Source organism: Corella eumyota, chromosome 4, assembly GCF_963082875.1.
Source record: "Corella eumyota chromosome 4, kaCorEumy4.1, whole genome shotgun sequence".
Classification (NCBI taxonomy): Eukaryota; Metazoa; Chordata; class Ascidiacea; order Phlebobranchia; family Corellidae; genus Corella; species Corella eumyota.
The window spans coordinates 5,721,756-5,739,877 of record NC_137493.1 but is presented as its reverse complement, the minus strand read 5'-3'; the positions used below and the strand labels follow the sequence as shown (position 1 = coordinate 5,739,877).

General features: G+C 30.2%; 3 protein-coding genes across 4 annotated transcripts in view; 1 reads left to right on the top strand and 2 right to left on the bottom strand.

The window, feature by feature from the left end:
* LOC145751251 (dynein axonemal heavy chain 6-like) overlaps nucleotides 1-3,829 on the bottom strand; it is a 29,581-nt gene extending 25,752 nt beyond the window's left edge. The window contains exons 1-10 of the mRNA XM_082567357.1: nucleotides 3,662-3,829; nucleotides 3,186-3,367; nucleotides 2,837-3,046; nucleotides 2,502-2,671; nucleotides 2,225-2,422; nucleotides 1,464-1,608; nucleotides 970-1,166; nucleotides 686-812; nucleotides 499-599; nucleotides 111-240 (exon numbers count right to left, since the gene is read on the bottom strand). Of these exons, the coding sequence (XP_082423483.1) occupies nucleotides 111-240; nucleotides 499-599; nucleotides 686-812; nucleotides 970-1,166; nucleotides 1,464-1,608; nucleotides 2,225-2,422; nucleotides 2,502-2,671; nucleotides 2,837-3,046; nucleotides 3,186-3,367; nucleotides 3,662-3,731 (1,530 nt within the window). The 5' untranslated portion in view covers nucleotides 3,732-3,829. The remainder of the gene's footprint in view (nucleotides 1-110; nucleotides 241-498; nucleotides 600-685; nucleotides 813-969; nucleotides 1,167-1,463; nucleotides 1,609-2,224; nucleotides 2,423-2,501; nucleotides 2,672-2,836; nucleotides 3,047-3,185; nucleotides 3,368-3,661) is intronic.
* A 4,158-nt stretch (nucleotides 3,830-7,987) lies between these two features.
* LOC145749511 (lethal(3)malignant brain tumor-like protein 4) lies at nucleotides 7,988-12,924 on the top strand. The gene is made up of 4 exons (XM_082565295.1): nucleotides 7,988-9,065; nucleotides 9,882-9,977; nucleotides 10,183-10,471; nucleotides 10,813-12,924. The coding sequence occupies exons 1-4, from the start codon at nucleotides 8,982-8,984 to the stop codon at nucleotides 12,876-12,878; spliced, it is 2,535 nt and encodes an 844-aa protein (XP_082421421.1). The 5' UTR covers nucleotides 7,988-8,981; the 3' UTR covers nucleotides 12,879-12,924.
* A 278-nt stretch (nucleotides 12,925-13,202) lies between these two features.
* On the bottom strand, nucleotides 13,203-17,945 carry LOC145751451 (microtubule-associated protein RP/EB family member 1-like). 2 transcript variants are annotated; one of them, XM_082567598.1, is made up of 8 exons: nucleotides 17,429-17,945; nucleotides 16,960-17,066; nucleotides 16,416-16,508; nucleotides 16,168-16,276; nucleotides 15,901-15,963; nucleotides 15,455-15,603; nucleotides 15,206-15,376; nucleotides 13,203-14,229 (listed from the first exon to the last, which is right to left on the bottom strand). In XM_082567598.1, exons 1-8 carry the CDS (start codon nucleotides 17,589-17,591, stop codon nucleotides 14,152-14,154), a joined length of 933 nt encoding a protein of 310 aa, XP_082423724.1. In that variant the 5' UTR covers nucleotides 17,592-17,945; the 3' UTR covers nucleotides 13,203-14,151. The 2 variants fall into 2 exon arrangements, with proteins under 2 accessions (XP_082423724.1, XP_082423726.1); XM_082567600.1 differs by lacking the exon at nucleotides 15,901-15,963 and having other exon boundaries at nucleotides 17,429-17,944.
* Nucleotides 17,946-18,122: the final 177 nt, after the last annotated feature.

The window sequence follows — 18,122 nt, the reverse complement described above, 5'->3', positions numbered from 1 at the left end:
AATGTTAAAAATTTAAGCCAAAAGCTGTTTAAACCACAAAAAAAATTTGTAAAAAAAATTTCGAATAACAATTCTAATTTAAAAAAAAAAATTTAAAAATAAACACTTACATCTGCCCAAGAATTAATAGCATCCTCAGTTGGTGTTTGAAGTAGTTGTTCTGTCAAATAATTGAGCAATGTTGACACTGAGTTAACAGCTAAGACATGCATGGTGTTAACTATCAAGTAGTCTGCCAATCTATAAAATAATTTAGTTTTAAAATAAAATGCACAATCTTTAGAAATGAAATTTTATATATACAGTTTTATGCATTGAATAGTTATGTTTATGAACTGGGCCTATTTATTTACTTTTCTTAAGAGCGATAACTAAGTATTGAGGGTACAATGTGGTAAAGCCTAGTGCCTTTGCTACTGCTTTGCAATACTAGATTAAATAACTTACATTGTAAATTGAAGTTAAATAGATAAAAATTTATGAAATTTCTTTGGATACCGAATAAAGCTTGTAAGTCTTCTGCAATGTGAACGCTTGTTTGCTTGTTCGGTGTACGTCATTTTTTCTGGTGCATCACCAAACATATCTTCCATTTGCGACTGTATTTTAAAAACATTTAAATTTAACAAATCTTAGGGGCTCAATTGGGAATGTCAAGTTTTCTAACAACTAAATATATAAGTACCTGAACGAGAAGAGAAGATCCGGCTGTTCCAGGCACTAGACCATCCTCCCCCAAACCTATCATACCAGGACTTTCAGCATCATAAAAGTAATCATCTGGTGTAAATCCTGCTTCCAATAATGCAGTCCTAAATATTATACAATATAAGTTAGCTAATGAGTTTCTAAAAAATATGCTTTTTCGTAATATACAAAAATAATAATAACATCCTTAAAAATGGATTTAAAGCATCAATTCTTATTCCTAATAAACTAAGTTTATAATTTTAATGTTTAAATATTTACCTGCAAGCACTTCTAACAACCTCCTTGACCAAAGTGCGAAACTCAGCTAATCTCTCTTCAACTTCAGATAGTTGTCTAAATTGAGCATCTCTGAATTGTGCAAGTTTGTAAGTGTAACCCTTTTCAATTCTACATAATCCCATATCACTAATGCGATAACACATCTCCCTTACGTTAAGCAGTGCTGGACGCAAAGACTAAAAATAAAAATTGTTTAATCAAAAGTAAAACTTAAAAATTGTGATCGTTTTAAAAAAATATCTTAAAATAAAAAAGTGTAAAAAATTTTGGCACAAAATCTATGTATAATGGAGCATAGTAGACCATGTATATATGTAAGTCTAATTCCCAGCCCTGTAAAATAAATAAAACTGCTGTTTGTGGTGCACGGGTGAATTACCATGAGTGTTATTTTTGTGTTTGACCCTTTACCTAAACTTTACTTATATAAGATGTAAAAAATAATTTTTTTTTTTAATTTTAATGTAACTTACTGGATTAAGAAAAAACAGATTTTCTTGCAAGGCCTTTCTGCAAGTTTCGTTCTTGTGATGTCTCACATTTTCTCTCCAGGTTGCAAAAGCTTTCCACTTTCGAAATAATTTAAATGTTGGAATGTGTACAAGCTTGCAATACGACCTTTTAAAATTTAAATATAATTTGCATTAAGTGTTTTTTTTGTTACCACATAGATATGCATTTGCGAATTGTTAAAAATTAATTGTTTATCATAACAAAACCTACAACTCGGGTAATGTTAAAGATTTTTCACACATTTTAATGCTTAAAAAAGAATGCAGCATCCAGACTAGAGTTTTAGATATGTTTTAATATAAATTATAAACTATAGTTTGAGATGTGTTTTAATAAAAAATAAAAGTAACAACTTGTGAAGCTTAGAACTAAGAGTAACAAACCAAAGATTCTGATCACATCCATCTAGTATATACTTCGCAGCATGGTGTAGTTGTAAGAACACTTGCTACACAACATGAAGTCGTGGGTTCAATCCCCACTGCTCTCATGCGGTAGCGCCCTTTAGTAGGGCGCTGTTAATGATATAAGTTCCTGCTGAGCCAGCACTTGATCAACAGCATAATTATCAGGCAACTATAATCCATATAATATATATCTCAAACTGCCACATGCAACTTGGGACCAAGTCGGTATAATAACTGATGTTACTCTATGTTCAGGTCGCGCATTCGACCTTCCCACATCGAGGATAAAATTATATAAACAAAAAAAAATTTACTTGTATTCCTGTTCCCAGCGATCCAAGTGTGTAAAAACTGTTTCTCCATCTTGCACATGGGTGACGCCTTGTAAACTAACCGTTGAGTAATCGTCTGGGTTAATTCGGTCATGTGTAACAATACGGAGGTTGTAAGGAGAGTAGTTGTTCGAAGATTTGTCCACTCGAGGAGTCATGTATAAAAATCCGATGCGTTTACTATTAAAAAATAAAAAGTTTAATTTATAGTCAATTTATTAAATTCTTTGGACAACAATTGTTTTAGTTTTCAACTAACTTTTCTCTAATAATTTTAATAATGTGTAATGGGTCATTTATATCTGCTGCAACGATATCTTCAATGGAAAGTCTTCGCAGAACTGCACTGTCGAGAGAAAATGCTCGAGAATGTTGAGTTCTTGTTGTTGTTCCTGTTTTAGGATGCTTTGGTGGGACAGGTGACAGCAGCTTTAAAGAAAGAAACAGAAAAAACTTTATGATACCGACAGAATTTTAAAGTAAATATTTTTTTAAATGAAATAACCTAGAAGTCAAACTATACAAATATTTATAATAATGATGTTTTAATAATTATTTAAATAAGATATAACCTAATTTAAAATTGTCACATACCGGCCCTTGTAACTTTTCCTTTAACCCCGTCATAGGTTTAAAAGATTGTGGCATGCTAATTCCTCCCAAAGTTGCAGATCTCTTCCTTGACAACTGTGATGTCTGCATCCTTGAGGGAGGAGGACACCATCCTTGTCTCATTAGAGCAATCTTGTTTTGCTCTTCGATGTAACTGGGTTGGTTGTGGGCTTGAAACAGTGCCAGTGTTGGCTTTAAAATTAAATTGTAATACATTAGATTAATAACGTATTTAAAAATTACATAAATCTTCAACAAAAAACAACCTATAAACCACTTAAGCTATAAATAAATATACAATAGGACAAGTTTTTTTGCAAAACTGAATTACCAAAGGCTCCAATTTAACAGATTTCTGTCTTTCTCTAGTTGCAAGTTGAGCTTTGGTAACTCTTCTTAGACCCAAAGTAGTTGCTGTGTAAGAGTTTGCTTGGATGGGAGCAGTGGACATCAACCTTGCTTTTAACTTGGCCTCATCTACAACAGTTTTGGGTAAAACTATCTCTGAAGCACCTTAATTTAAAACGCATAATCAAAATTATTAAGCATATTACTTTATTAAACATAAATTTTTACGAAGTTCTTTAAAAGTTTAATACCCATACCAGCTAAAGACAAGCAATGCTAAGCATTAAATTTAAATGATAACAGTTGGTTATTAATCCTTTTTATTAACCACTAAGTTTATCAACAGACAACTTTACTATTCTGGTATTTAATAAAAATTTTAGGCTAAAAAATTTGCCATTTTAAAAACAATAATCTAAGTTAAAATTCTGTTTAAATAGATCAAATTGTAATACCAACCAGTAACAGGTCGAAAACTTTGCATTGTTGTTGTCCGGCTTGCCCTTCCATCAACTCTAGACTCGGCCATTTCGTTTTCAACTTTTCGACTTTAGAACTTAGTGTTTACGGCAAAATCATCTTCGGTTATAGTACAATAAGGTGAAATTTTTATTATCCTGATTTGAATAGAAGTTAACTAAAAATAAGAAACAATTTAATTAAATTGCAGAGCATATTTAAATTCCAAATATAAAATCCAAAAAATAATTTTACGAATTCAACACTTGTTCAACACTTTTTTGAGGCAAAAAAGAATTCAACACTTTTTTGAGGCAAAAAAGAAAAATTGTTTCAACTTTAGTTACTATAGTAACAGTGCTTTGCCCACCGTCTAGTGTTAAGTTTTAATTTATATTTTAAAAAAAATGTTTTCAAAATAAACCTCCAATATTTACAAAAATAAAATCTCTATTAGTTAATATAAAAAAAATTATGTTAAATGGTATAAAATGTTATTACTTTTATTTTAGTCCTTTAATAATATTTTTATTATGTAAAAAATCAATAAAACTGCATTGAAGCCCGGAGCGTTAAAATCGAAACCTGATTTTGCAGATCTTACTTATTGTTGGGTTTTAAAATTTAATTATTTCATGTTTTAAAGATCAAAGAGAATATAAATAACATGACATTTTTGTCGCTACCAACGTCATTAACCACTTATTTGTGTCCTATGACGTAAATCAACCGATTTTACCTTTCATTGAAAAGCATTTTGTTAATGTTAAATAAATGAAATTAATTAAGTTTATTTAATCTATCTAAAATCAGTTATAAATACAAAAACAATAAATAACAAACAATAAAGTAGACACAACGCAATATAAGTCAAAAGTCATCAATACATTTAATTTTAAACAATTTTTTTTAAAACACTGTTTGCTGTTTATTATACCTTTCTTGCCAATCTTTCAAAATTTTGTATTAAAAATTCAATAAATTAAACTTTAAACAAATCTTTTTTGTCAGTTTCGGCACATATTTTACTTGTTTTCTTTCTTTGAAAACTATTAATCGTTAACAAACGGTATTTCGTGGAGACAAAAAATCTCCATTACATTTTGAATGGAATTTTTTATGGTTAAATTAATAAATCAAACAATATGGTAATACCTTTAAAAAAATACCCCTGTATTAAAGCTGTAATGTAGAATTTATTTTATAAAATTTTCCTAATATTTCAGTAAAAAATTTAGTAAGACTAGACCTCAATGGTGTATAAAGTCCAAAACTTTCAGTCCTATTTAAACGATATATAAAAAAATTTAGTTTACATTTTTAAATTAAATCTTTTTAGCATAATTTTTATTTTTAGCATAGTTTGATTTTTCAGCATAGCCTTTGATCCGGTATAAGCCCCAAGATTAGCCGAAAGCTACGTCAAAAAATGGAAACTAGAGATGTTTTTCTATTACATTTTAGCTTAATTTTAAACAAAAACGAATGCGTACAAATTTGCTTAAATAATTTTTTTTGTAAATTTTGTGCAGAATAGGAAAAATGTTGTTATTATAAAAGGGTGTAAAATAACAAATGCTTTGTTGGTATACGTCATTGCAATTGCACCATTCGCAATACTGATTAATCCAAAATCGCTTACTAGGCATTTTCAGTTCGACACTTTTTATCGATCGGTTTGTTAAACCGCAAAAAGACCTGAACAATTTAAATGAATACAGACTGCCTGAAATTACTCCAAAACACAAACTCGCTGAACACTAATTCATGAATCATAATTAAGAAATTGTATTTTAAAAAATCATTTATATAATATTGAAGCCTATTTGTTATAGCATTCTATTACAAGATAAGTTTTAAATGTTTCTAATGCTTTTAAATGCCTTGTGATGTTACATAAATTTTGTATTGCGTCCTGTTTTTATATAAGCAGTATCCTACAATGATTAAGTTTTGTAGCAAACATGGAAATAAGTAACAAAACAAGTTTGAAACTGTTATGAACTAGAATTTAATAACATTTTAATTTAAAATAAATGTTAGAAACATTTTAATAAGCTTTTAAAATTTTAGATATATCGTTAGATAAAGTTTTAGGAAACTCTGTTTTTGAATTATAAAAAAAATAAATGTTATTATTATTTTTCTTTTTCTTGTGATAAAATTAGTTTTGTTTAGTATTTACAAAAGAAGAAATATTATTATTAAGAAATACTGTTTTTAAACTGAACCGAAACTAGTTTGCAGGCTTATAAAAGAATAAACCTTTAACAAAAAAGGTTTTAAAGTGATATGTTTTATTTATGTTTGCCTAAAGTCTATATAAAAAAACGTAATTAAAGATTTATATTAAACTGTTAAAAAGCCTTTCGTTACGTGTTTTATGTTACTGAAGCCAACAAAATTTGACAACGAAACACATTTATTTACTTCCTACATAAAGATCCAACTCAAAGGTTTTTATGTTTTATGTTGTCAAATATTGTAACCATGTGGCTAGGTTTATCTTATCGGCTTATGCGAATATGCGTATTTAACATTGTTTACCCGGCTGTGACGTCACTGTTTACAGTAGTGTGACGTCAGTGCTAAACTTATATCAAGAAATCGGAATGTGCCCGATGATGCGGAACAGCGCACAAAGAAGTCTAAAATAAATATAATGGCGTTTTTGCTACAGACAAATTATATTCAACGGCCATGTTCAAATTTTCGAATTTCTAAATCGTGCGTTAAATTCAACAGAATTGTACGCAAAAATACGATAAAAAGAAATTTTTTTTTATGCTATTATTCCATTACGGAATACTAACTCTTAGAATCTTTGTTCTGCGAATCGAAAACCTAAAACAAAACCCGAAAAAAAATTATTTTTCAAAACTGTTATCGATTCGAAAAACGGTTAGAAGAATTTAGCGTCAAACATAATTTCGGTTATTTAATTTTAGTTTGGTTAAACTTAATAAAAAAGAAAACGCTTTTCTTTTAGAGTAAATTAATTATTTTTTAATAGTAAATATTTTTGTTTCGTCGAAATCTCCTTTAACACTTAAACAAAAAGTCTTTTAAATTATTCATATTAATAACTTTGAGACGTTTATTAATAAACCAATGCCTCGTATGTAGATTAAAATATTGACTAATTTCCTGCTTTGCGTGTTATTAAATAAGACCTTACAGCACAAATAAAATTATTGTGACTGTTTCTTATTAATAGCATTGGAAAAGTTTGAATTAAATAGCCTTTTAAATTTAGCACAATTCAAACATTCGGTTATTTTTTAGGATAATTTTAGAAAACAAAGTATTTTAATGTTATAACTATAAGAAAAGTGGGTTAAGTAGATTTATTTAATTACGTCGAATAATTTATTTTTTAAAGTGCTTAGTTCAGCTAGTTTAAAAGCATTGGCAGTCATTAAACTTGATTTGCACGTCTGTAAAAAGCGTATAATAAACAGTATACAGTTAGGAATGGCAACTCATTAGTTAAGTTATTAGTAAACACAAAAAAATGCAGTATTTAATAGACGGAATTTTTGTTTTTAAAAGTATTTTTTCTTAACAAGGCTTGTTTAAAATTAGGTTTAACGAATTTGGATCAAACATTGCGGTAGCGCGACAAACTTAAAATCAATAAACATTTCAACATTTATAAGGAATAGAAAAAAATCTTTTAAAGTTTATTTTTTTAACAAACTGATTAACAAATAGGCAACAAAGGGACATCCAGCCTTTTAATCAAGTCAATAGCTACAAAGCGACTAGCCTTTCAACCAAATACCACTCCCACTTAATTTCTCTTTTTCTCTTAAACCCTTTCTCTTTTATTCTCTTTCAATGACGTCACGTGCTCGTTTCTTTTTTCTGATGGCTATGCGGAACCGTCTATTATTATTATTGACTGTTTAAAAAGAGAGTCGGGTATGTTCTAGCATAGCAAAGTGATTATAGAAACGGTTATTATTGTGTTTTCAGTTTAGACGCTTTTAAAACAATTAAACTAAATTTTGAAAAGACAAAAAGTTGCTTTAGATCATTTAAAACAATATTTGTTTTAGATAATTTCGCGTTCGAGCCTGTACAACGTAAAATGTTTTGTACAAATTTCTGTACTTATGTTTTTCTCGAATGTTTTACAAGATATTTAAAATTTGAAAAGAAAAAAACTTGAAAACTACTGTAGTCGTAATTTGTACTATTTAAAATAAATATTTTCTTTTTAATTTTTTTTTTAATAAATTATTTTCTTTTTAAATCTTCTACTGTAATAGAAAAAGCCAATTATAGTTATTTAAGTTTCGCATTCTACTCAGAACAAGCGTTTTTAAGTGCTGGTTCAAATACAAAAGAGTAAGAGATCGTATAACCGTACGAGTTAAGTTGTAACGTTGAAATAGCGCCTCTAGATACTTGCTGTTTAAATAGTCATAAAACTAGTACTAACACATACAACGTTTAAATAATATACTCGCACAGTGAACGACTTTACATGACATTGAAACGGCTGGTTATGTAAAAAAGCGCGCAAACCTTAAGTCCGTGGCAAAAATTCGATCATGTTTTGTTTCTCAAATTTCAGCAAGTATTGTATTGGAAAGAAAGGCCAGGAAATTAGCAACATATTGGCGAATCGTAATTCCCTATACGACTATATAAAACCAGTCAACGTCTTTTTTAATTCGTTTTGTGGGAAAACGTAAACTGCTGCGTTACAAAAGCACGTTAGGCAAAGTTACAAAATAGTTTTGGGTAATTTAAATAAGTTTAAACTGATTTTTTCTTATAATTTTTTTAGAATAACAACCACGTTTTTCTACCCCGTGTTTAGAGAAAGCTAATTAGAAGCATTTTACTTCCCTAAATTTCCAAGTTTTTTTACGAGTTAGTTTTATATGTAAATGTGTTAGATTTTAAAGATTAACCAACCATAAGACGCATCATCAACTCTTATATGGTAATAACTTGGCCTATTAAAACAATTTAATCTACCCATCGGGCACAACCTTCGGTCTTGAAAATCAATAAAGTACTTAAAAGAATTTCAACAGGACGTGCAATTTAATTTGAATTAGTAAAATGCAAGTAGCAAGAAGTTAAGTAAGTAATATTCAAGCTGTTTTTTTTTACTTTACATTTATCAAATGTTTTTAGAAAAGCATTGCTGAGCCGTTTTGTAAGTCGTTTTATGTAAATAAATAAATAAACCAGCTTTTGGAAAGGCCAACAACGTTTACAGGCCAGCAATATTGACAAACCCAGTTGCTTGTTGTGTTGCTTCAGCGCTTAGCAATAAAAATCTCTCATTTTATGAACAAACATGGACGTCGAAAATCACACCAATGTGCAAACTAGAAACGAAGAATATACCGGAAATGACGTCACAACGCCACTAGTCAACGAGGTAGATTATATAACAAAAATCAGCTTTTTTATTGGCGAATATTACAATTTGTTTTTCTATTCATAAAAGGAAAGATAAATGGATGAATCATTTAAGTGTTTAGCGTGATGTTTAACCTCATGTGATGTGTGTAATTAAACAATTCCAGTAACACGCCATTTGAATAATTAAAAAAGTTGTTTACTTTTCTTTCAAATTTAGATGTTGTTTCGGTGAAACGGAATATTTTTTTAAAACGGCATCATACATTTGGAATTTTTTAAAGAATCAGTAAACACATAAACAATCCTTATTAAATCTTATTTTTTGCGTTTGAAAATATAAGTTTTGAAGCTGTTTAAAATGTAGCAAATCGGGCAGCTGTTTGTTGTTATAATAATGTGAATTTGAACGCATGTTGAAAGGATTAATCAATTAATGTAAATCCTGTTAGTAGTCATTTAGTCAACGCTTTTAAGCAGGAAATGGCAATAAATTGTTAGTTTACATAAAATTAAAAATTTTCTTGAACGAATACTAAAAATGTTTTAACTTGCTTTTAAGTTTGTTATGTTAAGTAACGAATGGTGCTGATGAGAACCTAATTATAGCTGGAAAGATCAATGTTTTTCATTGCAGCCGAATTGATTCACATTATAATAACATGTCATCAATTATTTATTGCATATCACACAAAGCTATGTTGTTTTTTTTGTAACGAATGCACCCGTAAATAATTTTTTCTTTGTTTACTAAAATGCTATTAGAAAAAACAAGCTTGGAAAATAAAAAAAACAATCTCGTTTTTAACAACTTTTTTTTAAATATTTTTTTAAGGTAACTGAGCATAAAGAAAATGACGTAACAGAGCCCGAATTGGGGGGTCTTGATTGGGAAGGTAATGTAGGGGTACTCCCTGGAACAAACATGAAGGTAATTTTCTTGTGTGAAGTTTTTTTAAATAATTTATTTTGTTAACAAAATAGAATCCTTTGTAATAAAACCTTAATAATACGCGATTATTAAAAAAAAAATTATTTTAAAAATAAAATTAATTTAATTTTCTAGTATTCCCTTTTTAGGGAAAATTAAGAAATTGGGTTTATTAAAGTTTTTACTAAAACACTTTTTTTTCAAGTTTCGAGTTAACAATGAAGGCGACGTTGAAATGTTATCCGACCATGAACCAGAAATTAACGATCCCACAATCGATGACGTGAACAATGACGCAACCGATGACGTCACAGACCATGCAAACGTCGTGGACGAACCAGACAACGTGACCAAAACCGAAGATGACGTGCCAGAACTAAGTCCCGACGTTACAAATAAACAAGATGGAGTCGTTGAAAAGGAAAACATTTTAGATTTCGTAAAAATTAAAAAGGAACACTTTGACATTCCAGAAACAAATTTAATGCAAGAAGGTAATGTTACTTTTTAATTTATTTTCTTTGTATATATCAAATATAAAACGTGTTTTTAATTGTAAGTTTTAATCAGAGGTAAGAGAACCACATCTTGTTTGTTTCAAATTGGTATGCGGTCACGCTATACTCATAGAAAAACTTGCGATAATATTTTCCATTTTTAAGATGGTTATCAACTACAAAAAAACTTTAATATGCCTGGTCTTTCATATAACAGTAAACAGTGACTATATTTAAAAATTCAAAATAGCTAAAAAACCAATAAGGCCAAGTTTTAGGCTAACCAATAAAAATGCCCAAGTTAAGCCTTTAGTGATTTAAATCAATGTTGTTTTTAGATGATACGTACCAACCAAAGGAAATGCAACCCAGAGCGAAATCGTTCACTACTTCATTTTTGCCGCATAATCCGCTAGTGAAGTGTAATTTTTGTGGCATTTCCAATCGCGACAAGTTTTTCTCTGGCCGCTTTTGCAGCAAGCATTGCGTGGCAAGAAACGCAGCTCGACACCGAAAAAAGATAAGTGCAGGACAACAGTGGAGTCCTGCTACTGACGAACCCAAAAAGAAACATAAAGATCCGAAATCCTCAAAATCGAATTTAAAATTTAAGATCATTTTTCCTCATACCAATGGATCAAAAAAACGAAGACCTTCAATTGTAAAGCAAGACTCGTACATGCCAGCAAGGCAACAAAAACGACACAGCCTATCTACCACGCCTCGTTCTAAAGTGAAATTCTCCTGGGATGAATATTTGGTTAAAAATAACGCGAGCGGAGCTACATCGGATGTGTTTTTTGAAATACACCAGAAAGAACCTGTGTCCACCGAACCGAATTTATTCCAACTTGGAAACTTACTAGAGGCAATAGACCCCTTACACGAATCCATGTTTTGTTTAGTATCAGTGTCAAGCATTAAAGGCCACCGAATTCGCTTACATTTTGAAGGTTTTTCGGATGCATATGATTACTGGGTAAACAAAGACTCACCATTTATATTTCCATGCGGTTTTTGTGAGTCAACGGGTAGATCTTTAACGCCGCCAGGTGGGTACAAAAAGGACGAATTTACTTTGGAACATCATGCGAAGCTATACAATCTTTCCGTGGCACCTCCGGAAGCTTTCACTTCGACAACTTCCTCTGAAGATGTCAAATTTAACATCGGGGACCACTTGGAAGCTGTGGACCATAGGCACACCGAATTGACTTGTATTGCAACCGTCAAGGACGTGCTTGGGGGGTATGTTCTTGTTCATTTCGACGGCTGGGACTCTACATTTGATTACTGGGCTTTAGCGTCGTCCAACTATTTAAAACCCACTGGCTGGTGTGCTGGCAACGGAGTAGAGTTAGCTCCGCCGCCCGGTGGAAATAAAGAGCACAACAAAATTGAGGAGAGTTCTGAAATAATACCGGATGCCGAATTATCTGCATTTTCGAATAACGGTCACATGTTTGAAATTGGCATGAAATTGGAGTCTGTTGATAAAAGAAACCCTTCCTTAATTCGGGTTGCCACTGTAACAAACATAGACGAATATAGGATTCAAATACATTTTGATGGTTGGAGTGATATGTACGACTACTGGGTCAACTATGATGATTTAGATATTCACCCACCAGGTTGGTGCAGTAAAACTAGCCACCCTATCGAATCGCCAGTATGTCTGGAAAATGATGCCAACGCCGATCCTTCAGGTTGTCCGATTCCCGGCTGTAGTGGGGTGGGTCATATTAAACAGGACAAGTATCAAAACCATTACAGTGAATATGGGTGTCCTTATTCCCCACAAAATCTGCAGAGGGAAGCTTTGCCGGATCGTCTTTTGACTTACAAGTCAAGCCCGAAATATTCTTCAAACTTCGTCACAAAATTCAGTAACGAAAGTCGCGCCGCAAAAGTTCACAAACGTGGAAGACCCCGAATAAAATCTGAAAGCTACGAACGACTTCACAAAAAGAGAAAAAGCAGCCACGTGACTAATTATAACGAATGGGATGGCAATAAATCTGATGTATATTCCAACAAATCATACTTCGAGGAGCAATCTCTTTTGCGAAATTCAGCTTCCGTTTTGTCGATGCAAATACGTAACATGGACGACGTTTGTGGAATAAGACAAAGGGCTAAGCTTTTGCCCATAGCTGCAAACAAATCTGAGACAATTGTAAAAAGATGGTCAATCCACGAAGTTGCAAATTTTGTTGTTGAGTTAACTGGCAACAATGAATGCTTGGTTAAATTTACGGATAACGAAATAGATGGTGAAGCATTTTTGTTGCTGACACAATACGATTTGACCACAGTTTTAAATTTAAAGTTAGGTCCAAGTGTTAAGATTTATAACGCCATTTTGCTGATTAAGGTTCCAGAACGAAAACGAGGAAACTTTTAATTTAATAAGCTTTTTTGTATACTTGCTCAATAAAATTCTAAAACAATTTTGATACCTTTAATCAACAATTAAAAATATCAGCCCAGTGTAGTAACTACAGTAAAGTCATTTAACAGATATTTTAGAACGACAAAAATATTGAGAAAACATAGGCCTAATCCTATATGTCAATACGCCCACACCATCACTGTACCATATTCACATTTAAAAAATGTTACACATATCATATTATAACAGAACCACCGAAAACTAAAGGGAGTTACTAATCTAACAGGAATTTTGTTCAATAACATCTCTATCTTTCATAAAAAAAAATTTACTAAATAACGTGCAATAACTTGTATTTATTTTAATCAAACAAGAACTAAGAAGAGCTACAATTCAACGTTGGAAATATAAACAACATTTATTTTATACAATTTTTAGACCAAAATATTATGAATCATATTTAAAAAAAATTGGTATAAATTTAAACAAGAAAGAAAAAATTTTAAAGGACTTGATGTTTGATAAATCGTAAAATAGCCTAAATCGACATAGCTGTAGTATAGAACTCAAGAAGTAAAAAGATATCTTATACAAAGTTTGTAAAGAATAAATTATAGTTTGAACAAAAAATCAAACAAACACCAAAACAAGAACGCCATGCACATTAGTTAGAACCAAAATGTAAGATTTAAAGAAAAAAGAAAGCAACAGTGTATTATAAAGAGTTATTTGCCCCTTTTAATTAGCAAATTAAAGTTGTTTTAAAATGTAGCAAGCAGCACGACAAATTAACACTTATTGCTATCATATAATTGTTCGTGCAGCTTTACGTAAAGTTGATCTATTGTTCGAGTTACCAAAGTTTCTACTAATTATAGTGGCAATACAATTTTATCTTAACCAGTAGCTTACGAACACGCAAAGTAATAAGATGTTATGCTAAGAGGCTATATCAATACTAAGACTAAAATTTTAAGTGTTAAAATAACACAATCAATGAAGGGAGTAAGAAAATAACGGTCGTTTTAGGCTTGATATTACAATTGTGGTGTTTCTGACCGCTAATGGTAACAAAGATTTCTTTAGGATATGAACGACGAAAATAATGCCGGAAACTTGAAAAAATTGAACTTTAACAAATATTGGTCAATTTTTATTGCAAAACGCGCAGATTGTTAATCAAACTACAGATTATTAACATTGGTTGGGCATGTCTATAGATTTTAATGAAAATAGATTGTTTAAGTAATCTAACACTTGGGACAAGAAGTGTTGAAATAAAAAGTTAGTACACATCTTGTTCCCCGTTGACATCACCTTCTTCAGGGGGAAATGCTTCCTCATCTGGCGGCATAAAACCCTCCTAAAAGCGCAATGTTATAATTTTTAAAATTGAACAGTCGATTAAAGTCCAACCAATATGTTTAAGGTAAATGGCTTTGGAGGTTCACTAAACACACACTAGGCTCATTGTACTTTGAATATTTGTGTAGTGCACTACTAAATTAATAAAGTTCCTGTTCTAAGTGAGTAAAGTACTATACTTTTTATGGTTATTTTATCCAAACATATTCAATAACTCACTTAAAAACTGAGTTACATACCCATCGTGTTTAGATTTATATAAAACTGTAACTTACTTTCATACCACTTAACTAAAACCCATATGCTTGTTATATCGTAACCTTATTTAATTCAACTCTAAGCTGTCTGCAGATTTAGCTATGTATAAAAAAAACTAATTTATTTCAAAACTAAAATAGCAAAACAAAAGAAAAAATAACAATTAATACATCAACATTACCATACCTTAATCAATTATAAGAGTGTACCTTATCTTACTAACTGTAATACTATTCTTTTTTAAGCAATAACCTTACTAGCCTATATAAACATATTGTAACTTGTACGAAATATTTTAAAAATCTTTACTAACTGTACTATGGAATTAAATATTAAAGCTATATGCATTAAGCCTGTAATTTTAAATATATTAAACCCATGTAATTTTAAATATATTAAACCATTTTATTTTGACATTGTTTTTTAATCCTGTGGGGCTAAAAGAAAACTACTTTTTTCGCTGTCTCCTTTTTCCAGTTCATCTGAGCCTACATCTTGAGCATCTGTATTATCAACATGTGACCAGTGGCCCTAGAATATATATCAATTTATTCTACTAATAAACTGCTATTGCACAAAAAACTAATAAGATTTAAAAAAATTTTAAATAACTTTCAGCTAAGACTTTTACAAAAAAAATAAAAATACTAAAATACTGCCGTTTTAAACTGAATTTCAAATTATTTGTTTTAAAATAAAATTGGAAAAATACACACCTCTGTAGCGTAAAGAATTTCTGTGATTTCTTCACAAGCAGTCGCTAATGGTTCGTTATCCTTCTCTTTGGCCACAACATCTTGACAAATTAGCTCAACGCTTCTTAGCTTGCCGAAATAAAAATCACGTTCTTTTTCAAGTGCCACTATAGTTTCTTGCAACTGATTGTTCTGTAATATCATAAGTCACATCATTAACTTATATTTAATTAAATAAACAGTTTAAAAATAAATTGAATAAAGCTGTACCACATCTTTGACATCGCTCAACTCCGATTTCAATGAAATGATTTCCTGGTTCGAAACATTTCCCGCCGGAGTATTAGAAGATGTGCGATGAGGAGCAGAAGCTTGTTGAGGAGCGGCTCTGGGCCTCGCTGACGATCTTGCAGGAGGATCTTAGAAAAACAGTTTTTTGTATTATTTTTTGTTTGTAAAACTAAAAACAACACAACCTGTAAATTAGTAAAAGGTAAACAAAACAGTGCATGGTGCAAAAGTTTAGCTGTCCTATGCTGATTATTACTACACAATAACTAGCTTGAATCTACTTTAAATTAAGTAAACTAAATCATGTTTATTAAACTTTTACTAAACTTTATGCTCTCAGACTATTACTAAATGTTAAGTCTTTAACTATAAAAGTGAGTAAAACTAAAATGTGCAAATTGAAAGCTACAATAAAGCGATTGCACCTGCACGTTCTTGACCATTTGATGATGGAGATTTAGAAATTGCACTCTTCACCCTCGGCTTAACTTTTAGTTATAAAAAAAACTTGATTTAACAATATCTATTTGAAAACTTTTACAATGTAAATCATAGCTTTTAAATCAGAAAACTCCTAATTTTCAGTTAAGAACTATTTTAGTTTGTAAAATTTAAACTAAATTTTTTTGGTTGCCAAACATTAAAAAACAATTATTAAACCCTATATTAAGATAACACAAACAAGATCTTACTTGTAGCAATGGCTTTTCGAGCAGGTGCTTTGGACATGGATCCCCCCTTTCCCCCTGCAATTGATAAAACTGCTCCGCCCCTTTGAAAAGCAGCATCATATTCATTCCCCTAAAAATACAAAAAGTGAAATATGGTCGTAACAAGAATTTTTTGTAAAACCGTGCTGTTCAAAATATAAACTTAGGCTAAACTTAACCATATAATTAAAGGTATAAAACCTGCTATTTAAGTTAAATGTTGTATTTACCTGATAATTTGCATCAAAAAACTTTCGAAACCATTGAACAAATTCAAAATTGTCTTGAAATCTTCCTTTTACTAATTTTTCGACTGGTACAACCTATTTCGTAATTAAAACAATAAATGTCATATGTAGTAAAATTAAATTAATTTATAACTGTTGCTTAATACAAAAAATTACAAGAATGACCTTAGAAGAACAATAAACATTTTTTTTAAATAACATAAATCAAAAAACTGACAACAAAGTAATCTGCTGTCTTAAAAGGTTCAAAGGAGTGATATAAATAATTAATGTATCTTGGGCGTAATTTTGCCAAAAATTCAATAACAGCACATTGTTCCCAAAAAATATTCAAATGGCTTTGATCACGTTAAATGTTTTTAAATTGCATAATTTATTATCGTAAATTTGAAGAACAAAACTAAATCCATTAAAACAGATTTCCTAAGAATTTACACAACAAAAAACATTGTATGTTAGCAAGACCTTTAATAGAGGTTAGAAATGTAAATGATATGTAGTTTTTTTATTTTGTTAATGTTTAAACCTTGTCCACATGGCATTTTTTGAAGCATTCTTGCAAAACTTTGAAGTTAGCAATGTACTCATGTTCTAATTTGGCATCCCATTTTACTCTCTTGATCAGAAGTTTTTCTTTAAACAAAGAAATAGTAATATTTACTAAAAATTTATTAAGACTATCCTTTTAGAAATACATATTTATTACATTTACTAAAATTATTAACAATGTAAGTGATGTTTTTATAAGAAAAACCTATAATGTGTCTATTAATTTCCTATTATTTTTTAAGCAAAATTTTAAAATATATATATATATAATTTTTTTAACAAAAAAAACTAAAATGGTAAATATTAATAAAAGTCAAATAAGGCCATATATATATATATTGTAAAGTTAATGAAAATTCAACACAAACCTTAGGCCCTACAGATTAACAAATGTGCACAATAAATCTAGACCAAATTTTTAAAATTTAGAAACTGAAAAAACTTACTATCAAAAAGCATGTGCATAAATTGACAGTATACAGCACCAGTGCAAAGTTGCTCAATTTTGGTCAAATTTAAAGCAAGAGAATCATTTACCCACTCCACCAAATCTTGTCTACTAAGGTTACTTGAAGTTACAGATGTGGAAAATACGTTTACAGCGGCCATGTTTTTAAGATGGCAACTTCTAAATTTATAAAACTTAAAAACAAAAATAATCTAGAACCAAAGTTGTGTTACACATTATGTAAATATTTAAAATCTATCAATTCAAACGTTCGTCTTTATTTTTAACATTACCAGCAACCGGGGATTCCTTCATATTGATTTACAGCGAAATTAGTTATTGTGTGAAACAAAAAGTTTAAATCCTGAAGTGTAAAATGTGACTCGTTACTGAACTTGTACTTAAAACCAATACGCTACTTTTGACGATTTTTAATCTTTATAGTGGCTTTTTGAAATAGTTTACCTTATGTACCGTTACATTTTCTTTTAACGCCAGCTTAGCCAGTATACACATTAACACATTTAGAAAATTGGCACACGTTAAAATTTGATTCCAAAAAAAGTAAAAAGTGAAACTACCATGTTGCCATAAAATAATTAAAATCACTTATTCTCGAAAAGTCGTTTTATTAAAAAAAATCGTTTTATAGTGTTTTGAAAAAGATTAACAATTTTTTATCAACATGCTTT